Consider the following 24,483-nt stretch of genomic DNA (forward strand, 5'->3'; position numbering starts at 1 on the left):
AAACTTGAGCTTAAATAGTTGAAAGAAACGCATAATAATATATATACGTAAGCTTTTTAAAAATAGTGGTGATCAAAATCATTTAAAAATTAAGTTTATAAAAGAAAAAATAGTACAGTAGAACCTCGATTAGCCGAGCTTCGATTAACCGAGGTTTCTGTTAACCGAGGCAATAACGAAGTCTAAATTTTTTTTTCTCCTCTCCAAAATGAGCTTGGAAGAAATTATACACATATTAGTTCGTTGTCCGTGTTACGGGCACTTATTCCCCACAAAAGCACTCAACTTCCATTAAATATTACACCCTGAGAAGACAACATCCATGAATGCTTTGCTAACAGTGGTCATGTGACTTGTAAGTTTAATCATGTAAATTTTAAAAATACAATATTTTCTTGAGATTTGTGTTATTTTTGAAAATGCGTCTTTCAATATTTAACTAAATATAGTTAAAAAAAATTCCATTTTACTTTTTAAAATTTACTACTAGAGTTGATTTCCTTTATAAGTCTTTTTAGCTGTGAAACATAAGTTCATATATGTTTATTTTTATCAATTAAAAAACGTTCCATTGTTTCTTACTCTAAAAGTAGTTAAATTCGCAAGCACGGAGGGTTTTTATACATGGTTCCTATTAACCGAGATTTTCAATATACAAGGTACTAGCGGTCCCAATTAGCTCGGATAATCGAGGTCTTACTGTATATATTTACTACCACTTTAAATGTAAAAATAAAATTTTACGCCAAATGCGTAAAAGTTGGCAGGTATGGAATCGGATTCTTAAGGGGGTTTTCAAAAATGCGTTGTTCCGTTTCAAGATTCAGTTGTTATTATAAATAATATCGTATTAAAAATATTGGATTTTTAAAACTATGTAGAAATCAAAAGCAATAACAACCAAAAAAAACTTATAAGGGAAAAAAAACAAAAACGATAGAAATAATTACTCAAAAGCGCGATTCGAATTTCCCACATAGTCTGAAATATATCGGAATATTTAAAAACGGCATAAAAATCAATATCAATAATAATTGGCTCTAATTGATCGCGCCTGAAAGTGATTATTTAAATGCGTGATTCGAAATTTACGTGTCGATACTGACAAATACCGGAATTTTAAAACCCAAGTGAAAGTCAATAGCACAAGCAAAAACTACAGAAAAGTCGAAGGAAAAAAAAACAAAACTATTAAATCGTCACATTCAAAGTAAATTAATCTAATACGCGATTTGAATTTCGCGAGTAATAAAATTGTATAAAGAATAGCAAAAACGATTGAACCACCTCATGGAATAACTATGAAATCAGCGCAAATCGAGCGTGTCTAAGAGTGATTGCTTGAATGCGCGATTCAAACTTCGTGTGCGCAATAGCAAATTGAAAATAATGAATCAATTTCATTTCCATGAACAAAAAAAAAAAGAAAAAAAAAAAAGAAGACATATCTAAGCGAAATGTACCGCAATGATTAATTAATTCATTTGCTACAAATCTGAATTTCTAACAAAATCCCCACTTACAGTAATAGTTTATTACAATGTAAAATTTGTTCTTTAAATAAAATGAAAGAAAGAACTTCTAGATATATTTTGAATTCGCCTACAGAAAAGACGGTCTCATCAATCGTATACTTAGACATGTTGGAAAACTTCGTATTTCCACAACTAGAAGAGCTTCAGCCTCATGTCTTTTTGCAACAAGATGGTGCACCACCTCATTGGGGTATCATCGTTCGTAGTTCTTTGAATGACCATTTTCCAGGAAGATGGATTGGACGAGGAGGTCCAATTCCTTGGCCACCCAGATCACCTGATATTACGCCGCTGGACTTTTTTCTTTGGGGATTTATAAAGGACAATGTTTACAGGAGGATCGTGTCGAACATTGATGACCTAAAAGCTAGAATTACAACCGCAATAGCCTCTGTGGATGCCGACATGCTTGCCACTACCTGGCGTGAAATTGACTATCGACTTGATATTCTCCGTGCGACCAAGGGAGCACACGTGGAAGTTGATTGACAAGGGTCATGAAACTTTTTGAGTTTATCTAACCATTTATGTCATTAATTTTAATCTATCTTTATTATTTTATGAGTCATTAAACATCAAAATGGGTCCGGGACTTCATAAACACCCTGTATATTAAGACGCAGACTATCAATACGGCTCCAGGAAAGGAAGATCAACAACGGTACGTATATTTAACCTGAGACAAATTATGGAAAAGACTAGAGAATTTGATATTAAAACTCACTACTTGTTTATCGACTCCAAAACAGCCTCAGTAAATAGAGAGTTACTCATACAGGTAATGAGAGAATATTATGTACCTGGGAAGCTCATTAAGCCGGTCACTTTAAGTGAAGCTAAACTTAGAGTCAAGGTACAAGTTGATTTTTCAAATGGCATCAGTCAGGGAGACGCACTGGATTTAACCTTTGCTCTCTAAAAGATTGTCAATGGTTCTGCAATTAACACCAGAGAAACAATTTTCTACGAAACTGTGCAAATTTTTGGAGTTGCTGATGGCACTGCTGTAGTCGCCCGGCCTTTCTTTTCTTTGAAAAAGAGGCAAAGAAAATGCAACTTTCAATCAACCAAACCAAAACCAGTTTTAATAACACCGATCTCAAAATAGGTGACTACAGTTTTGAAATATTTTTTTTAACAGCTCCGAATTGAGCACCATTAATGACGTAACGCCTGAAAGACGAAACAGAGTAACAGCTGGTAACAGATGTTTTTATGGAGTGCACAAATGTTTAAAATCTAATCTCATCAGCAGGAAAGCAAAATTACTGCTCTACTAAACTTTGATCAAGGCCATAGTTACATACGCTGCTGAATGGTGGACAATGGCTGAAAGTGATAAGAAAGTTTTTTCGGTTTTTGAAAGAAAAATACTGCCAAGTATTTTGGGAGGTGTAAAGTGTAATGAAAACAAGAACTTTTATAGGATCTACTAAGAGCCAGACATAATAAAATTTATATCAGCTCAAAGACTAAAATGGACGCCTGATTGGAATGAATGATGACCGAGCCATCACATTGATTTTCGACACAAAACCATCTGGAGTCCGAAAAAGACCAAGGATCCGGTAGATCGATTGCCTAGAAACAGATTTCAAAGTTCTCAAAGTTATAAACTGGAAGAAAATATCTAAGAAGAGGGCAGCTTGGAACTTTATTCTGAGGAAGGCTATGGGCCATCGTTTTTGTTTAAAATTGCTACAGCCATTTTAGAAATGATCAAAAATAAACTAACAAAATGAATAGTAACTATGTTGCCAATAGATAGAGAAATACCAGAGTTTATAGTGCCACATAGGAGAAATATGTATGTAGACTATCGTTCATGGATAAAAATTAAAATATGAAGCATGGTTCTTCTTTATCAGATATTTATTACACTTTTTATTAAATTATTTTTCATTCATTATGTCAACATGAATGTGGTAGCATAGGTGGACTGCGTCACCAAATTAGCATTCTGAAACTTTTTTTGAACATACGTGCTTATTTTGCTTTGATTCATATTTTTAAATCTGTTTATATAAAGGTGATTGAAATTAAAAAAATATGTTAGTACCAAAAAACAAAATCAATGGTACTAAATCTTTTGGGAGAAACGTAATAATTTGCAATATTATTATTGGCGCCAATGACCCTTATTAAATTTTGGCAATAAATACTAATTGAGATGAAAAAATAAGTTTTATTCTAGGAAACAAAAATAATAGAGGAAATATACTATCTTTTTCAGGGGAACCGTAAAAATTGCCTTACTTTTATTGATTCCTTTGATGCTTAATTAGTTTTTAAAATGCCATTTAACATTCAGCAATTCCTTCAGTTATAAAAACTTGTCAATGTGCATTAGAATTACTATACAGTTTACATTTTTTTTCTTCAGATTTTGTTTGTTTCTTTAAACTTTCTTGCCTGGAAGACTCGATCAAAGCTGTAAAAAATGATTGTCCCTAAAATTTTGTATACAGTTATAATAAGTTATGTAAATTTGATTTCAGTTTGAAATCCTCGTATAAACGAAGTAAAAACAACATAAAAAACCCAAATAATGCCTGATAAAAAGTTTATGTATTCAAATTCTAAAAGCTTAGAAAATCATAACTTCAAATTTTCTTTTCAAAGGTCATTAAAAAAAGAAGGAAAAAATCTTTTCTTTTTGATTAAAAATCAGCTGAAAAATTGTCTGTTGCCTACCAAACTCGAGATCTTTTCTATTAACTATTAATAAATTCACCGGAACGATCACAGAACATTATTTCAATTTTTTTTATTGTCTGAATTTGGTTGCTAAAATACGAATAACAAAATAAATATGTTATGTTTACGAATGACATGTTGAAATAATATGTTGCCTGTTGTGAGGTTCATTGTTTAAAAAATTGTTTCATTCTGCTAAATATTTAGATTACATTGTTTTCTTTGGATAAAGATAATTTGCAAATATCATCCTGATGTTTCCGTACATTCTGAAACTTATTTTCGCAAATTCACCATAAAATGTAGCACAACATGTTCTTCAATTACGATAAGCTACATTTATCATCAAATACCGCTACTATGATTTATTTGTTTCCTTATATGTATATATCTGATACGATACTCTCCTATTAAACAGAGTTCGTAAGGTCCTTAAGATACTGAAATGGTGGCACAAAAACTTATAACTATCAACACTGTTTTTGATAATCTATGTTGAAGTCACAAGAAACAATAAAAAAAGACAATCAATAATTTATCGAAAAAAATAGTATACTTAGTAAATAGTCAGCTGATTTGCATCGAATAGTTTTAAACAGCAGAATGTTTTTAATTTCTTGACAAGATTTAATTCGCAGCTAGCAAGCAATAATTTTCTTTCAATAAAAACTTGACAATAATTTAAAAAGGAATTTTACTTTAAAGGAAAACCTAAATTAAAGTACTAAAAATTGATTAGTATATTAATGAAAAAATAATATGCTTGGTAGCGAAAAGAATAAGATTTTTAAAAATGTTAAAATTTAATTAAATAGTTGGTAAAATAATTCTGCGAAACACGCGACTACGTATTCGTATTAATAATTATAAAATATATATTGAAGAAATTGATAAATACATTATTCCCAATCTATGCATATGTATGTATATTATTGAAATTGTATCAATTATTGAAAAAACAAACTAAAAAATAAAATATAAAACATTAAATATAATCACTCGACATTCGTTGAATAAAATGTTTTTTATTCAATAAAATGTTTTTCAAATTCCTTTACTAAATTACAAATAAATTTTAGACGACTAAAAAAAACGCATCGTATTTTATAATTAAAAAGCAATCAGTTAGCAATCAGTTGTTAGTAAAAAAAAAAATGTTAATGAAATTTTACGCTACGCTCGGGAAAGTCAAGTTCCTTCTAAGTTAACTACATTTAAATATTATTGCCCCTTTTAAATATTTCTTCATTGTTGCCAAATTATTTTTTTAAAAATAATTACTTTTAATTTTTCTCGGCTTCTACTAAATAAAAACAGTTGAAACTTTAAATTTTTCAATCGAAAAATATGTAGATTAATAAGGTATAAAAAATTTGTACCTCATTATTCAATATTTTTTCATCTTCAATTAAATTAAAAAAGAATAAATAATTATTAAAAAATTATTTTTTTACATGAATTTATCTTAGGGCAATTTTTTTTGTATGAATTGCTTAATTAGTTTTAAAAATATGACTAAAAACGCAAAAAGAGAAATTGACATTAGGGAGTCTGAACTTTGGATCGCTCTCCTGATCAAACTATGGGGACCATATTTCCCATATTGCGGCAACCCCTTATATTTTGAAGGTTAAGAATCGTAATATGTAAAAATAAATGTATGGTTATTCAGAGAAAGTACGTTTTTGTGGCTGATTTCGTAACTTAATTTATAGTTAGCACTAAATAATTAGCTTATTTGCGGTCACCCCCAGGAACCATTAAGATTGACACTTAGCACATGAAAATCCGATCATTTGGAACGAAAGTTATTCAGGATATCTTTTTTTGTGCGCAGTTTACACTTATGGTTGAAGAGGTGCAACGCATCTGCCTTAGTTTAAATTCCGTATTAGCTTTTGAGTTGTTAAACTGTTCATTTTCATTTTTTCCCCCAGCTCTTTTGATGTAAAGAGAAAACTAATAGCAGTATAATTATAGTTTTGTTTCAGTCTCTTACTCATATGTTTAAGGATAAAAAAAATATCCTTACCTTTTTAAAAAATAATTTCGATTTTATATTTTAGTCTTTAAGTTTCTTAAGTTTCAAAAAAACAAAAAAAAATTTCTTTTTTTTTCCCTGAGAGCTTTGGAAGGTAACATATATTTATTAAAAAAAATTTTTTGTTGATTATTTTAATCAGGGAACTTGAAGCTTATGTTTCTTTAAATAAATATAAGAATTTTTAAAAATTTTCTTTTCGTTGTACTTTTAAAATGATTTTCTGTGTTTGGAAAAATGCCCATATTTTGAGAAAAACAGCGAAATTTAGCAGTATTAAATATAAAATTCGAAAAATCAAAATTTGTTGCAAATGTTTTTTAGAATTTTCACCTTGCAAGCTTTAAATCCAAGCGAAAGGGGCAACAATAAAATCTTAGTTTTATATCGTTGATCCGTTCTGGATGGAGTAGATTCAGTTAGATGGAATGAGCGACTAATGCATTCTAAAAGAAAACACTGTGCAAGGAGTTCCCGGGGTCGGCGAGCTATAGTAAACAGGGGTGCGTAGCCTAATATATTTAAATAAAGTATGAACCACGGTGGCTTAGTGGATAGAGCGTTCGCTTTCCAATGAGGTGAACCGGGTTCGAATCCCAGCGATGGCTGGTCGATAAAAAATCCGCACCCGACACGCGCCGACCTCTGTGCTAACGTAAAGTAACCTTAGTGGTAGACGAATCATGGGTTACAGTCCCCTTGCCGTCAGGTAAACTGTGGAGCGTGTTCGTGGTTTTTCTCTCCTTATAACACAAATGCAGGTTGTTCCATCAAAAAATTCCAACGAAGGCAAATTTCTCCCAATACTTGATCCAGGAGTTCCCTTGTCTTCTGGATTGGGTTAATTACAAGGCTACGGCTTGTAATTAATTAATTAATGTACATTACTAGTCGTAAACCCAAAAAATGGGTTGGCTGTTAAACGACGGTTATAAATATAAATAAATAAAATGAAGATAAAAAAATTCAGTTTAAAAGTGAGAGTATTGAATAAGATTAAGGCAAATATGAATGCACGAAACAATGTCCTAAGAACTGCAATACATGGTTGCAGTGTTTGACAAGCACTTGAAGGCAATAGGCGCTATAGCCCTCAACATTTTTTTAAATGAATTTTCTATTTAATATAAAAAAAGAAAAACTTGATAAAAAAATAAAATAAAAATAATTCTGTAAATATTCTTCTAAAATTGTTGTCAAAAATCTAAATTTGAAATATTAATGACTAAAAGATGCATTCTTAACAACTTTGTATAAAAAAATTAAATTGTAAGTAAGTCACTGGCCAAAAGTATAGACGTTAAATATAAAACTTAAAATATGGCACTTTTTATCACGGCGGCGTAAAGAAATAAAAACAGTTTATTTAGTTGTTGAGGACCACCAATTTTTATAGCTCGGAACAGCCCTTGTGTCTTATGTATGTTTGGAAATAACATGTCAGAAAATATTTTTTCTTGCTTTCTAATATTGATATTTCGTTACAATCAAACAGTATAGATTTTAAACAGTTTCGAGAATATGTAAATAGAAAAATCAATATTTCACAATAACAATAATCTGCATTTTTTATTAATTTTTAAAGCTGTTTTGGGTTGGTAAGACTCAAGCAAAAACTTCTGTATGTAAAACCCTTTTAAAATTCCCATCGCATTGTTATTAGTGTGTGAATATATATTAAAGAAAAAGGCAAAGTAATGGTAAGATGATTATTTCCTGTGCACCTAAAAAGTTTCGGGGATCAACATTTATATTCAAATTTGCATAATTTTTTTTCTTCCTTTGATTCAGGTGAGCATAGTGCGAAGTTGTACGGTCTTTGAGAATAGTGATAGTAACATTAATGTTTTAACTTAATTTTAAAAGTAAGTTTTAATATACCATGACAAATCAGTAACTCAAACATATATGTATGTTTAACATATATTAGACAACTATTTCGATAAAGAGTAAAATAGTTCAAGTTTTAGAAAATTCGTAATACTTAAAGTTTTGTTCAACTGCCTTTTTATAAAATTTTTCCCAACGGCCGTATTAGATGGCAGCTATGAAAAACCAAATTTAATTATACAGGGTGTCTCAGTTAAACGTTTCAGTACTCCTAAGAGGGGTAGGGTGCATCCTGACGACTCGAAATCATATAGCAATGTGGGGTCGGAAATGCTTTCCAGAAGCGGTGATGTACACAGAAGCACCATAAAGAAAAAGAGACCGTAAGTGAAAAATCGTTTTAATAATACATTGAAAAAAGCATAAGGTACATGGGTCAAAGTAAGTTTTCGAAGTTTCTGCCACCGGCTACAATGCACACATCACATCTCCGGCGCATGGACATCCGAATATTCTGCAATACTCCAGGTATATCTCGAATTTCTCCGGCAGCTACTGCGATTCTTGCAACCAGCTCCTCAGCATTGTCAACAGGGGTGTCATAAACCAGTGTTTTCATATGACCCCAGAAATAAAAATCAAGACATGTTAGGTGGGGTGACCGAGGAGGCCAACGCACTGGAAAGCTCGGAACTTTCGTACAACGCCATCTACCGCGTCTGGAAAGCATTTCCGACCGCGCATTGCTATATGATTTCGAGTCGTCAGGATGCATTCTACCACTCTTAGGAGTTCTGAAACGTTTAACTGAGACACCCTGTATATATATATATATATGAAAGCACACCGAACAAAAAGTTAGTCACCCTTAGAAAAATCATGAAGAACATAATTTAATAACGTATAAGACCGCCCTGGATTTGATAACCACCTGGATTCGGCTAGGAATTAAGTCCACAAAGTTTTGCAGGTATGTCGAATCCAGTTTAAGCCACTTGCTGAGGATTTGAACGCTCAAATCCACCAAATTGCGAGGATACTGATTTCGGCGTTTTACCCATTGTTCCAACGTGTCCCACAAATTTTCAATGGAGTCTATGTCAGGTGATTCTGCAGGCCAGGAGAGATGCAATTAAGTGTCGTGAGTGTTCATAAAGCCAGTTACATATTCTTCCGGCCGGTTGAATTTTGATGTTGTCATCTTGAAAAATAGGGGTATCGACAACATGATCTTCATGAAGATGTTGACTGAAAGGCAACACCTGATCACCCAGAATGTTTAAATAAACATGTTGGTTGATGTTAGTGCCCACCTCAGGCCCAATCCATAATAAGAAAAACACCCCCAAAACATAACAGACCCACCTCCGACTTGAATCTGACCTTGTACACAGTCAGGAAGAGATGCTTTATCTGGTCTTCGGTGCACTCGACGACGTGCGTCATTTGAATGAAGGCAAAAACGTGATTTGTCAGACCGTATTACATTCCGCCAGTCAGCAACTGTCCACGTTCGGTGACTTCTAGCCCACTGAAGTCACGCAGCTTTATGTGCCTGTGTGAGCAATGGCCTCTTACTAGGTGTTCGACTCCAAATGTTCATTACATGCAACTCTCATGGCAATGTTGACTCACTAACAGGTTTGAACAGACCTTCATTCACTAACTGAAGCAATTTCTATCGGATTTGGAAGTGATTTTGATTGAGAAGTCGTGAAACACTTCTCCGGCCCCTTTCATGCAGGATCTTATTCCGACCCCAATTCTGACGTCGTTTTTCGTGACCACGTGTCATACACCACTGCTTGTAGACACATTGTACAGTTCGCATCGAAACACCAACAAAACCAGCAACTTCATTCAGCGTATGACTATGCGCAGGGCTAGACATAATTACCCCTTTTTGCCACTCTGTCACATCCTTACACTTACCCATATCTACACAATTTGTGCTCGAAGCAAAAAATATCTTACTGATGGCTACTTGCCTTTGATCACGTTGAGGTAGTGGGCACGCAGTTGAGCACGTCACTTGACCACTGCGTCATCTAACGATTCATCGGTGCTTGCGCACTAGGGTGACTAATTTTTTGTCCGGTGAGCTTATACACACACACCCACAAGACAAAAACAAAAATGAGAAGAAAAAACATTTTTTTGAAGGAGAAGACGAAAAACTACCAAAAATAACTATAACTAATTGCAATAACTTGTAACAGACAAATTGAATGCGGTTCTGTACTTCAGTAAGAACGCACCATAAAATATGTCCACGTATTTACTCTTTAATTTCATAATTTTTAATTTAACAAACTACTTACGAAAATATTTTAAAATAATTTTTGCAAGATGTCAATAAGTAAATGGATGTCTGATCTCGCTACCATCTTTATATGTTACTTTTTGTGTTTTTTGCTTGATATGTTTTATTAAAAAAAAAATTTTTTTTTTGGTGCTCCTCACACTATTGTATTAATATATTTTGCTTTGGCTATATTGATACAATATTAGAAAGCACTCTAATTTGGAGATATAATCGCGTGAGCTGACGACAAGATTATATCTTTTTGATATTTTGTTGTCTGGTTTTAATTCTTTTTTAAAAACTATTAAAAAAATTTTTAAATTATTTTATTATTTTTGGTAGTTTTTCTTCTGCTTTAAAAAAATGCTTTTCGTTTTTCTTTCTTTCTATGTTTTATTTGTATTTTTATTACTTGTAGCTTATGTGCAGTTTATAAAACTTATTAATTTATATGAAAGATTTTGATTTTCGACAGCATTTATTTTAAGAATCTAATTGAGAAATCTAATCAGAATTATAGTTTGATATAAATGAAAACATACTTTGTGCAGTTCTATTAATCTATTTATAGTAAAATAAGAAAATTATGAAAATTAAATTGACCTAACCAATTTTTTTTGATGTGGTTAATACTGAATTCTCAGAAAACTAGATTAATTTCTAATTATGATTCATGGCTTTTCTATGAGTTATTTTTAATGTTAACTATTTAAAAAATAAATATTTGTGCATTAATATAATTTAAGGCAAAAGACTTAAAAAAAAAAGGAAAAAAAAAAGAGGCTGTATTCGAAGCCTGTATTCGAATTCTTCGAAAGGCTGTATTCGAATTCTTTTTCTGCAGTTGCCAAAGCCGTGAAATCCCATTCAATGGGTGGATTACAGATTTGCCCAAGTATTTGTCCTGTTTTAAAGAATGCTTCCTGCCCTTAAAGGACATGATTGGATTAATGAATCTGATGGCAGTCCTGTTCAAGTATGACACATTTTTAATCGAATGCAATGTTAATGAGAGCTCTTCAGATTTAATGTTGCATGACTTTTATGTGTTTCAATCCATTCCTTGTTGTTGGGATCCCTATAATTGCATGTTTAATGTAATAAAATGTGAAAGTAACTTGACTTTGAACCACATTATTCACTTACGTGAATTGTTGATTGTCTAAAAAGATTCTATAAAGCCGAACTATGATTGGAATATTAATCAAAGCTGTTAGTCAGTAAAAATCCATGAACAAAAATTTATGGAAGGTTATTTTAAAAGAATTGATACTATCCGATTCATTATATAATTTAGTCTTTCCAAATATAATCTGTATTTTAAGTATTTGTTTTTCTTGAATTTGAAACTGAAGTCTTAATTTTTAATGAAATTATTAATCTTGTACACAAAATGTGCTTGATAGGAACACTAAGTTTTTGTTACAAAATTTTTAGGAGCTTTCATTTCTTACAAAGGTATGCTTTTAAATAAGTCAAATAAATAAATAAAATCTAGCATTTTCATATAGTTTATGCTCACGCATTAATTACAGCATAAAAATGAACTAAAATTTCAAAGCTATCGTAATTGAACCATTATTTAATGTTAATTTATACAAAAATATTGTGCTTTTACAAAATTCATCAAAATATTGAATATGTAAAAAATATACATAATAATATATACAGATTTTATGTCGGCTTGATTTTTCATGCGATAATTTGTTTTCTAACTAATTAATATTTTACCAAGTAAAAGTACATGGTATAATTTTTGAAAAAAACAGTGACTTCTTTTCTTATATTTTATTTATTTTAATTGAAATAATTATACTGGTATCTCTCTTTTAAAAACTAATAGCGGAATTACACGTGAAACATTAAATTTTTGATGAAAACTAAGTATTTTTATGCTATAATGGGATAATTTTATGTGAAAAACAAAGTTCATTTTTGATTTTATCTGAAAATTGCACAAATAAATTTTACTACGTGCAAAAAATATATGATTTCATTAATTTATTATTGATTAACGCTTTATACTTATTTTTATATTATACTTGAGTTGTATTATTAATTAACATATTTTAGGATTTAAAAAAGGAATTTTTGATTGAAAGTATAATTTTGACTATTTAAATAATTGTTACCTACACCAACTCTCAATTATTTATTTTTAAAGTATCAAGTTCAATGGACCTTGCTTCAATAAAACCTTGTTTTTCTTAACGTTCTTCCTATACGTTTTCCAGAAAATGCTAAATGATATTTTCGGTGTGTTTAAAAATTTAGAAAGTGCTTCAGTAATGCATGTGCATGACAATTTCCTGAAATAAAAAAATTTTGATAGTTTGAATAATCAACAATTTTACTGCATTTTTGAAAGTAAATATTATTTTTGTTGAATTTCCAAATGTCGCGTGAAATATAATGAATGCGAATAAAGAAAATGTCGCAAAAAGAGTCCCCACATTTCGTCTCTTCATTATTAATTAACTTGAAATATTTGAGACAAGCCGATTTTTGTCGTTTAAAGTAATTGATTTTCTGTAGTATTGGATTAAAATGTTTTGATTAAATCAGCAGTATAAAAAATTAAAACTTAAGAATCGTTGAAAAAAAAAATTGTGGTGGCAGCCATTCTAATTTTACAGGTCTAATTTTACAGGTTTGCTGTTTGTTCCCATTGTTGTTTTTTTCGGCTTTTTAATTGTAAGGTTAATTTTTTAGAAATTATGGAATAAATGTTATACGTAATTCACAATATCACATAATGTTTTTATAGTTATACATTTCATTTAAAGTGATTAAGCCATTATTTCATAACTCTTTTTAATAATGTTATCTTCAATTTAGTAAAAAGAGTTTAATATTTCAGCTTTTATTAAGTCCTAACATATTTAAGTTTACTACTGATAAATGTCTTTTATTATTTAACGTTAAATTATTATTCTTAAGATTAAATACGTTTAAGGTAAAAATACCTTTTAAATAAAATATTCCTTAATATACTATATCATAATAAAATATTTGACAATCGAAACATTTCCATTAGATATGCTATTGTTCCATTTAATTTCTGAAATCACATCCTAAATAACACATAATATTAGATAACATTAGAAAACCAGAAAAATTCAACGTTAATTGCATAACTTTCGAATATTGAAAAGATACGAAATGTCGCTTTTTTCTCTGCATTATTATAACGCAAACTAATATTATCTAATATTCGCCCTATTATTTTTGCATTGGTTTTGATGCTATATAATATTAGATTTTATACTTTCTCTTATTGTCTTGCGTTTTTTTTCTTCTCTGACTTCAGAATAAGCAAGGGAAAAATTTGGATGGTAGTAGAATAATTTGGTGATATAATTTTGTTTAATTTAATTATATAATTCAAAAATAACCAATTACTTACTTCCATAAATTTTCTTCCATTTCTCCTTTCACTGAAATTAGATAGAGAAATACTTACATAACTTCATTTTATCAGTATCTAAAATTTTAGTAATTAAAAACCCTGAAACAAAACCCAAAGGTACCTATAGACATTATTTTCAGAGGGTAAAACCAGGAATGCGTATAATATTTTAAGAATTGTCAATAATTTTGTATATTGTAAAAATAGTTTTACGTGGGCACATTAGAAATTTTTAACAGTTCGATAATCATATAAAGCTGCTATTTGACAACATAAGATTTAAATTTTACCAAACAATTTACCTAAGATTTAAATTTAAAAAAAAAGGAATAAATTTTGCGTTTCATCTAAATTGAATTGTACTCCCCCCTCCCACACTAATATTTTTTTTCATTACCTTTTAAAAGCTGCCTTCAGTATTAATGATCGAACTTAACTTACTATCAGTTATATTATTTAGAGAACGCTGCTATCGCAAAATTTAATTTTGTTTACAACAAAACAATTCCATTTCTTTTATTTCGCTAAATAGAGATAATGCATTACGTACATATAAATGGGTTTCCCATAAAAAGAGTAAACAGAAAAAAAAAAGTGTCCCGAAAAAAGAAAAAAAAAACTAAGTGTTACAGGCAAACTTTTAAACAAGGCTTTTTTATTTATTTTTTTAAAAAAGGCGACAAAATAATAATAACAATAATAAAATAAATAAATTGCGCAGAGGCCGTAGTCAAGTTTTTGGTATTCATGAATAAGCCATAAAAACTATATTATGCATTTCAAAAACTTGTTTTTTCTAAGAATATACAGGACTGAAAATTTATTATTATTTATTAAAAATAAGAATATACAACTGAAAATTTTAACAAGATTCTTTTTACATTAATTTGAAATTCTTCTTATTTATTATGTATACGTTCTTTGGCTGAATCTTAAACATTAAGTCATAGAAATATTTTACTATTTTATTATTTTAAGCATGATGGAAATAAAATAAATATGATTATTTTTGTCTCAAATTCCAACCAAATAATTTAAAATTAAAAAATTGAACACGGTAACGTTAATATTACTGTACCGAGCACAGTGGTTCGTTTCGATTGGAGATGAATAAAGCAGTCTTTGAGACTCAAAAAATTTATTATTAGAAATTTCTAGAAAATAAAGCAATTTCCTGCACTTAGTTACAGCACAAATATCAGTGCAGCACGCAAAAACAAAACTGACTTCACAATCTAAGACGGGTCAATGAACTCGTCAGAGTCTTGCAGATCAGAATAATATTGCAGTCACAGACTAACCCTTATGCAACTGAAACAAAATTCAATCGAACTACTGGTTTCTGCTCGATTTATTCGAAAAAATGTCCGTTTCCCGATTCACAACTATAACGAAACAAACGTTTATTGTCACATGATCAATTCCGACAGAACTATTTCTGACCAATCATAAAGCAGATATTCTCTGTTTAATGGTGGTGGTAGGAGAAATCATGGGCTTAGGAAGATAAAAACTTGAATATATGTTACAAAAACTCCGCGGCAATTTTATGTAGATAATACACTAAAATTCAACAAGGGTATACTAATTATAATTAAGCGTTGCAAATATTTCAAATTACCTATTTGCATTTATAAAGTAATTTCGGGATTGAAATCTAGAACTATGATTTGATCTTCATCAATAGTCGCTTTTAATTCATGTTTGTTGTTCGTAGTTTATTACTTTTAAATAAACTGCCAATGCTTGGTTAATTATCATTTTTTACTGGGTAATTAGAATTATATTGTCTCATTACAGTTTTTGATGCGGACTTGCGTTTTCCGATCTAGTTAGATGTATATGTTTTTTTTTTTTTATGTATAAAGTATTTTGAAATTGTAGCGAATGTAAAGAATAATTTTATCATAGTTAAAAAATTTAAAATATGCATTTATAGTAGCTCAAAACGTCTAATAAAGAGTATCATAAAAAACAAATCATCTTTGTATTCAAAATTGTATAATTATTCCAAATTCTTTAATTATTCTAAATCAAACTAACTAATTCTAATTAAAAGGGGGGGAGGAAACATTTGATAAAATGTTGTTAAAATTTGGAAGCAATTAAAAAGTTAGAGTAATATTTTGGATGATTACAGTAAGTTTACAGACAGATAAGTTCGAAACTCAGCGAGCAGACGCTAATTTGAAAGTCACAGTTGAAAATTCTCTCCCAACTCATAATTGAGAAAATGCGTGCGAATTTTTTTATTGGCGGAGAAAGAATATAGCACTCGTGACCTGCCGAAAGAGGTAAGTTTTTTCGGCCGACAACTTTTAATTCGATAGTGACTTAATGTTACAGTTGAATTCAGACTCCCTAATTCAACTTCAGGTCACTATCGAAATAAAAGGGTTGTCCGCCGAAGAAACTCACCTCTTTCGGCAGGTCACGAGTGCTATATTCTTTCTCCGCCAATGAAAAAATTCGGGTCGTCCTGAATTGGGCAGAAAATTCCATCCTCCTCGTTAGCCACTCAAATAATCGAAGTCTTATCCTTTACAAAATTCGTCATGGGAGGAAAAAAAAGAAAATGAAGTAACTTTCAAAGGACCATTTTAAAAGTGAAGAACTACAAAATTGACTATTTTTCGCCAAAAAATATTCTTTCTCAATTTTTATAATTTTTTTTATTTGATTAGCATGTTTTCATTCTTATTAATTATCAAAAAATAAAATGATATTTTTATTTAAATATTTTTAATTGATTTTTTAATGTTTAATCTTTTTGTGTTTAATCTTAATCTCTTTTAATTTTTTTTTTCTTTTTACAATTTTATCTGGCTAGTCTATTGCTTATATAAGCATGATATTGATAGAAATTTGTTTTCATAATTTAGAATCAAAGTTTTTTTTTTCTAGCACATATAATAAATAAATTAAAATGATTTTTTTTTGTGTGTGTTTAATTTGTTAAATAAGTATGTTTAAATGGACCAGAATTTGGCGGATTTATATTTTTAAGATCCTCTTTTATGTGGGAATAGCTGATCAGTTATGGTTCCAATTGTTTAATCACGAGACAAATTAAAAATTTGAACCTCTCTTAATCTTATTTTCCAATTTTATGGATTTCTCCAAAGCGGGAATCAAATACTGTTTGCACCTATTTACTCTATAATAAGTTTATGATGTAAGTATTTTTGAACAATTTTTCATTATATAGCATACATTTTAGAATGTATTAAAATGTGTTATTTTTAAAGGACAAACACTACTATTGAAATAATTTAACTCATATCTCAGCTACACAGTGGCGTGCCAACTTTTTTTTTACTCAAACTGTTGGAATCATTAACTTTGGTCGTTTTACTATTTTAAAATTAGTTTTATTATTACTAAAAATAGTTATTATTTAATTCAAAATAGTTGTTTTATCACATTAATACGTGTTGTTGTTGCATAAATTATTTCGGGTGATTATGACGACCATGATTTAATTGTTACGTTCACACGATCTAAATAGTTAACAGAAATGATTTAAGAATCGGAAACAAATTAAAAAGGAAAAATTTTAATTGGTTGGTTGGTGTCGTATCCTCTATTGAATCATATTTCATGGTGTGCTTGAATAGTTTTTGTTATTTCTATGGCATTTAAAGAATACAAATCCTCTTCTGTGGGGTAGTTTAAGACAGTGGTTCTTAACCTATGGGTCACGACCCAAAATTGGGTCGCGAAGCATATTTCTCGCGCTGAGTCGAACCAAAAAAGTTAGTAATACACCAAATAATAAGTAATACCAACACCTCCTAGAAGAAGTCATTGTGGCTTACTCAGCCTAATTTCGACTTTTTTTTGGGTCGCGACATGAACATATTTCTCAAATTTGGGTCGCGGCTTGAAATGGTTAAGAACCACTGGTTTAAGAGGTGAAGGCCTGCAGCGACTGCAGGGCAGTTAAAAACATGATATGGTGTCAGTTCCACATGAAGACAGTTGCCACAGTTTTGATATTTTCTAGTCCCATCTGTAGAAATTTTCATGTTTTTGTGATGTTTTGTTCTTAGTCTGATGAGAGTAGTGGCTGTCTTCCTATCGATGTCAAGATTAGTTATTTGATCGTGGGCTTTGATTTTTAAAGGGGTGAATAGTCTTGACTTTGCAAAAGCATTTGCATCTGCCAACGTGGTACAATACAAAATTTTAAATAATGTATTTTATAACTTAACTCCTCGAAATTTGTTGATACTGAACAATATATTTTTTGATATACTTTGATCATAACTGACAAAATGGTTTTTCGCTCCTCAAAAACAATTTATTCGGGCAATATTTGTGATTTACATTATGATTCAGGCATAAACTGTAAAAAAGGGGTTTTTCAAAATTGAGCTAAACTAGTCAAAATAGCACCGAAAAAAATATTATTTGAATTTGAACCAAATATTGATCTAAAAGCAAAGTCTCAAAATTGATCATGGGTGCCACTCTTCATTCTCAGGGACTGAAATCAGTCTTGAGAAAAATCAATAGACTAATAAATTCTATCAATTAAATACATTTTTTTTTTTTCATTAGAAATTTTGTAATTTTTTTTTTGTCGAAATAAAAAAATATTGTATCTTAATGAAAACATATGATATGGTATTGATGTCATGACTTTAATTTATCTTCTTTTTGTCAGCTTCACTAAATCTCATTCTTTAAAGTCTTGACAAATGGGATTGTCTGAACTTTATCCATTTGTAGAATAAAATTTTGTACTATTAATGAATCTAAGTCTGCTCTAGTTTGCTTCCTCCACCATAACCTATCGTCATGCTGGTCAAAGTTAAATCAAGATTATTATTTTAAAAAAGAAAGAAATTAAAGTGCTAGAGCAAACAATAAGTAATGGTGAAGTGAAACACAGGAAGAGGAATGGTTTCAGTAATAGTTGTTAAAAAATATACAAGGTTGGCTGTTATTTTCGTTTTGTTTGTTCAAAAAACATAAAATAAAAAATTAGAAAAAATAATCAAATGATTGATTTAATATGTTAATATCAAGGAAAGGTAAATTTTGGTGTCAGTGTGCTATAAATTTCTGAAAGTTTGGTAAACAACGCTAGACAGTATTTGGTCAAAAAATGAGTTCAGTCTTGAAATTTTTTTAGAGTGGCACCCCTGAAAGTGATGTTTAGAGAGAAATGTGTGAAGGAGTTGTTCATTGGCTGCTTGCAGGATTCGAACTAAAGAACCCCAGACTTGTAGTAGGATGCTCTAACCACCGTAGTTTTACAGTGTGCAAAAAAAAAGAAGAAAGAAACGGACCACCCTGATTAACTTTTGGTCTAATGATCTGTCCTTTTCGTTCTAGGACTCAGTCTTAATGGCTCCAGAGGGTGACCTCAAATAGGCTCATTAAAACGATATTTTGAGTTACGAAATCAGACAATAAAACGTACTTTCTCTGAATAAACATACCATTTTTTTGACAGATTCAGATTTCTAACCCTCAAAATATAGGCGGTAGCCGCAATCTAGGAAACATGGTCCCAACAGTTTGGCCAGAAGAGAGCTCCAAAAGGGGTGTAATTCGGGAAATATGCTCTCAGTTTCAGGTCAAATAGTCAGGAGATCGTTCATTTTAATTTTAATTTCACTCATTCATCTTATAAACTTTAAAGAGAAAGGAAAGTATGTCATGAAGATAAAAGTTCTCCAGATCTAGCGAATTACGCAAAAAGGGAAATTATAACATAAAGGGCTTTAGATCGTTTTTCTGACTAAACTATTGGGACCATATTTTTCGAATTGTGGCTCTGGAACAAATTTTTATCAGTGAAGGGTGCATTTATTATTTTTTCCAGGGAAGGGTAAAAGAGAAGAAATTATTTTAGTTTTCTAAACACTTGATTTATTTTTTATGCAGTGCGTTTTTTTTGTTGGGGGGGGGGGGGGGGTGTATAGTGTTTTTAAAAACATTTCTTTCATTTAATTATATAAAAAGTTATATGTAAAAAATAAAGTGTTCGTGTTGCGAAAATAATGTTTTAAAGTCGGAAAAAAGTTTTTTTTTTCTAAAATATTAATTTAGCATGACTTTATTTTTATGAATGCCTAAATTTCAGAAAGGACGAGCACATTCACTCCTCAATTAAATTTCAGCGGAAAATAAAGCTTTCGATTTCACAAACAGCTTCAAAATAGTAAAAAAAAAAAACAGACTTTTTTTCTGAAATTACCAATTTAACTTTACTTTATTTACACGAATGTCTAAATTTTGGAAGGAGCGAAGCACATAATTCATCTCCTCAATGAAATTTAAAAAGAAAATACGCTTTTCAATTTGAAAGTTAAAAAACTGTTTTTTTTTTAAATTTTTTTTTTATTATTATTTTTTTATTCTTCTTTTTTTTTTTCTTTTTAAATTGACTTTATTTTCACGAATGTTTAAATTTCAGAAAGGGCAAAGCACGTTATTCGCCCCCTCAATTAAATTTCAAAAGAAAATAAGGTTTTCAATTTTAAAAATAAGTTTTCCTTTTTAACTTGACTTTATATTCACGAATGCCTAAATTTCAGAAAGGATGAAGCACATTATTCGCCCTCTCAATTAAATTTCAAAAAAATAAATAATTTTTGTTTTCTGAATTTACTAAATTAACTTGATTTTATTTTCACGAATGTCTAAATTTCAGAATTGGCGAAGCGCATTATTCACCCCCTCAATTAAATTTCAGAAGATTTCAATTTCAAAAATAACTTCAAAGGTAAAAAAAAAAACGAAATTCTTCATAAAATAACTTTTCCTTTTTAACTTGACTTAATATTCACGAATGCCTACATTTTAGAAGGGACGAAACACGTTATTCGCCCCTTAATTATTTCAAGAGTTGAATCAAGTTTCCGATTTTGAAAATAACTTCAAAGTAGAAAAAAAGTAGCTTTTTTTTTTCTAAAATTACCAATTTAATTTCACTTTATTTTAATGAATGTCTAAATTTCAGATTCAGAAGGGACGAAGTGCATTATTCGCCACTTCAATTAAATTTCAGAAGAAAATAAACTTTTTAATTTCTTCAAAGTTGAAAAAAAATGTTCTTTTTTTTTCTAAAAAACTTTTTTCTTTTTAACTTGACTTTATTTTAACGAATGCCTAAATTTCAGAAAGGATGAGGCACATTATTCGCTCCCTCAATTAAATTTCAAAAGAAAATAAGGTTTTCAATTTCAGAAATAACTTCGTTTTAACTTTACTTATTTTCGCGAATGTCTAAATTTCAGAAGGGGCGAAGCACATTATTCGCCCACCCCTAATTAAACAGGGTGGCCACCCACCTGGAAAACCTTGAAAACCTGGAATTATCAGGGAATTTTTTTATACTGGAAAAAACCTGGAAATATCAGGGAAATTTGGATAAAAACCTGGAAAAATCAGGGAATTTTAAAGAAAAGCTGGAAATTTTTCTTTGATAATTTTTTTAATTTCACTAATTTAAATTATTTACTAATTTTCTTAATTTAAATTATTTCATCCATTATACCCACTTTTTTTAAACGGAAATGTATCGCCAAACAGTTGAAATATCATCAACTTAGCTATACTTTGCTTGCATCAAAATTTGCTCCATTACAGCTCTGTTAAACTAGAATGCCACATAAAATTCTCACACAGTTGCTAAACGAATGTAGAAACCTTTGACTGCTATGGGACTGTGCAATTTAGGCAAGATTCTGGTGGGGGTGGAAAAAGGGATTAGGATATTAGCTTCTTTTTTTTTTTTTTAAATTCTCTCCTTGGGCTGAATCCATTTATGGCTCAACTTTGTTCCAATGCTTTGGTGGTAATTTTTTTTTCTATTTTGACAAAATGTTTTTGTATTTTTAACTTTATAAAATTCTCCAAAAATTAGTTGGTTATAATTTAATAATAGATTTTATATCGCAGTCTTTTTCTGAAAGCTTTTCTACTCCCAATCAAAGAAATCTGAATTATTTTTCTCAGCAAACCAACCAATCACACATTTTTTTACAATCGCTAACAGCAATGTTTGTCGACAAATCGTTACAATTGTTGCATTAATGCTAATTTTTTCTATTTCATTTTAACCTTTTATAACATATTTTAATTTTAAAAAAAATGTTTTTTTAAGAACCAACTATATATTTATATTTAATTTTACTCTTTTGTTGGTCAATATGATTTTTGATTCGATATTTTGTACCAAAACATTAAAAAATAAATTTAAAAAAATCTTGAAAATTGTCAAAATAAATTATTTTTTTCAAGATGATATGTTAAAAAAATAACATTTTGAATAAAATATTTTATAATATCGACACTTTTCTTGTACACATCCTATACTTTATATGAAAAAAGAAACAAAAACCTGGAAATTTTATGATTTTTATCTGGAAAACCTGGAAAAATCAGGGAAATTTGAAATCGGATTTGAGTGGCCACCCTGTTAAATTTCAGAGGAAAACAAGGTTTTCAATTTCGAAAATAAATTCAAAATTGAAAAGAAAAAAGTTTTTTTTTTCTGAAATTACCAATTAACTTTATTTTTTATGAATGTCTAAATTTCAGAAGGGGCGAAACATATTGTTCTCTCCTCTACTTTAATTTCAGAGGAAAATTAAGTTTTTAACTTGGAAAATCGTTTCAAAGTTAGAAAAAAAAATTTTTTTTTCTCTATTTCTAATTTTACTAATTTAACTTGATCTTATTTTTCTGAATGTCTAAATTTCAGAAGAAGCGAAACAAATAATTTGCCTTTCAATTAAATTTCAGAGAAAATAAAGTTTTCTTTTTGAAAAATAGCTTCAAAATTGAAAAGAAAAATAGATTTTATTTTCCGAAATTAACAAAATAACTTGACTTAATTTCAACGAATGCATAAATTTCAGAAGGATCGAAGCACATTATTCGCCCCTCAATTATTTCCAGAGTAAAATAAAGTTTTCTATTTGAAAAATAGCTTCAAAGTTGAAGAAAAAAAAATTTTTTTTTTCTCTAAAATTTTACTCTTTTACTGTTATTTTAGTAGGAATTTACTTGACTTTATTTTTGCGAATGTTTAAATTTCAAGAAGGGCGAAACATAATATTCGCCCCCTCACTTAAATTTCAGAGGGGGTGACGACCCTCTCTGCCCCCCCCCTCCGGTTGGCACGGCACTGCAGCTATATAAGATTTTAATCTTTAAATTTAAAAACGTTTGCATAACAAATTTATGCTTTATAATAATAATTTTTGTTCTTTTTAAATTAAATAAGGAAAAATTGTTATTAAATTTAATTTTTTTTTTGTTGCAAGATTTGTAATTTTAATGAATGAATTTTTTTTAATGGATGCAAGGAACTTTTGATTCATTTATTCTAAAGCGTGATAAAACATGTCAAAAAATAGTACTAAAATTGTTAAAAACTGTTTCAAATTTATTGTTCAGTGCGCAAAATAAAAAACGGTTCCCCCTGAATAACTTTTGATCTAAAGATCGGATTTTCACGAGCTTTGGACTCGATGGTTTGACGGGATGACCTCGGGGTGTTATTTTTTTGCATGGAATTAATTATCTTTGAACAAACGAATTTCATAATTGTGTTCAAATATTTTTTTATTCGCTTAAAAAGCTCTCGAGATATAGCGAAATACGCAAAAAGTAAAATTAACATTAAAGGTCCAATCTTTGAAGCTCTCTCCTGACCATATTTCCCGGGTTGCGACTCTCCACTATATTTTGGGGGTCAGAATTCCGAATCTGTAGAAAAATTGGTATGTTTATTCATGGAAAGTAAGTTTTTGTGTCTGATTTCGTAATTTAAAGTACCGTAAAGTTATTCAGGGTGGTACGTTTTTTATTTCGCGTTCTGTACAAGTTATGTTTTTTTTTTTTTTGTGGTTTTGAAACTTAAATTATCATCTTCACACTTAAATTAGAATATCTTTCATTACATTAGAAATATTGCCTCTCAGTACAGAATATTTCGATTTTAAGATCAAAAGTTATTTAGGGGGGAGCGTTCTGTACATCGCTTTGGTTTTATAGTTGTATCCCTGGGTTAAGAAATTAAAAAAATCAAAAAAAAAAAAAAAAAAAAAAACGTATTAAAGAGTAATAGCTGTAATGTCGTTAACAAGTCAGTTCTACTTTTTGAGAGGCTATTTTTAAAAAAACATCAGAGGCGGTTTTAAAATCGATTTTCTTTATGAAAATTTAAAATTATTATTATCTAAACAGAACACAATCATTAACAAACGCCGATCAATTACATTGATTCTCTGTAGCCATTTTTTTTTTACTGAACATTGAATTGAGACGTGTGGGTTTAACTTAAACAAAATTTATTGTTCAACCGATATATTATGGATTTTGGTATGCAGATTTCTTCATAAATACTTTTTTTATTATTTTGTTTTCTATGAATTTTAACAAAAGATTGCCAGAATTCACAGTAAAAAAATACTAATTTCTTAAAAAAACAACAATATAAAAAGTAATAGGACTATCTAGAAAGAAATTTAGCCTGTGTAAGATTTCATGAAAATCTAAACTTTGATCTTTCCTAAAAATTGAAACTTTAAGAAAGAGCTCTTCTAAAAATTCGGTTCCAAAATATATAAATAGGAGATAACACTTGACATGTTTCAATCTCTCTCAAAAACAGACACTAAATTTTCAAGACATCATGAAC

General features: G+C 29.7%; 1 protein-coding gene across 3 annotated transcripts in view; it reads left to right on the top strand.

The window, feature by feature from the left end:
- The window catches only part of LOC107451958 (chloride channel protein 2), a 168,695-nt gene that overhangs the window by 59,908 nt on the left and 84,304 nt on the right, over positions 1-24,483 (top strand). Inside the window, exon 2 of one of the 3 annotated variants that reach the window (XM_087154576.1) lies at positions 11,253-11,384. The exons of the other annotated variants lie outside the window; for them this stretch is intronic. Within the exon in view, the coding sequence (XP_087010702.1) occupies positions 11,325-11,384 (60 nt within the window). The 5' untranslated portion in view covers positions 11,253-11,324. The remainder of the gene's footprint in view (positions 1-11,252; positions 11,385-24,483) is intronic. 3 annotated transcript variants of the gene reach the window in all.

This window comes from Parasteatoda tepidariorum, chromosome 11 (genome assembly GCF_982258835.1).
Source record: "Parasteatoda tepidariorum strain Cologne lab strain chromosome 11, Ptep-v5.0, whole genome shotgun sequence".
NCBI lineage: Eukaryota > Metazoa > Arthropoda > Arachnida > Araneae > Theridiidae > Parasteatoda > Parasteatoda tepidariorum.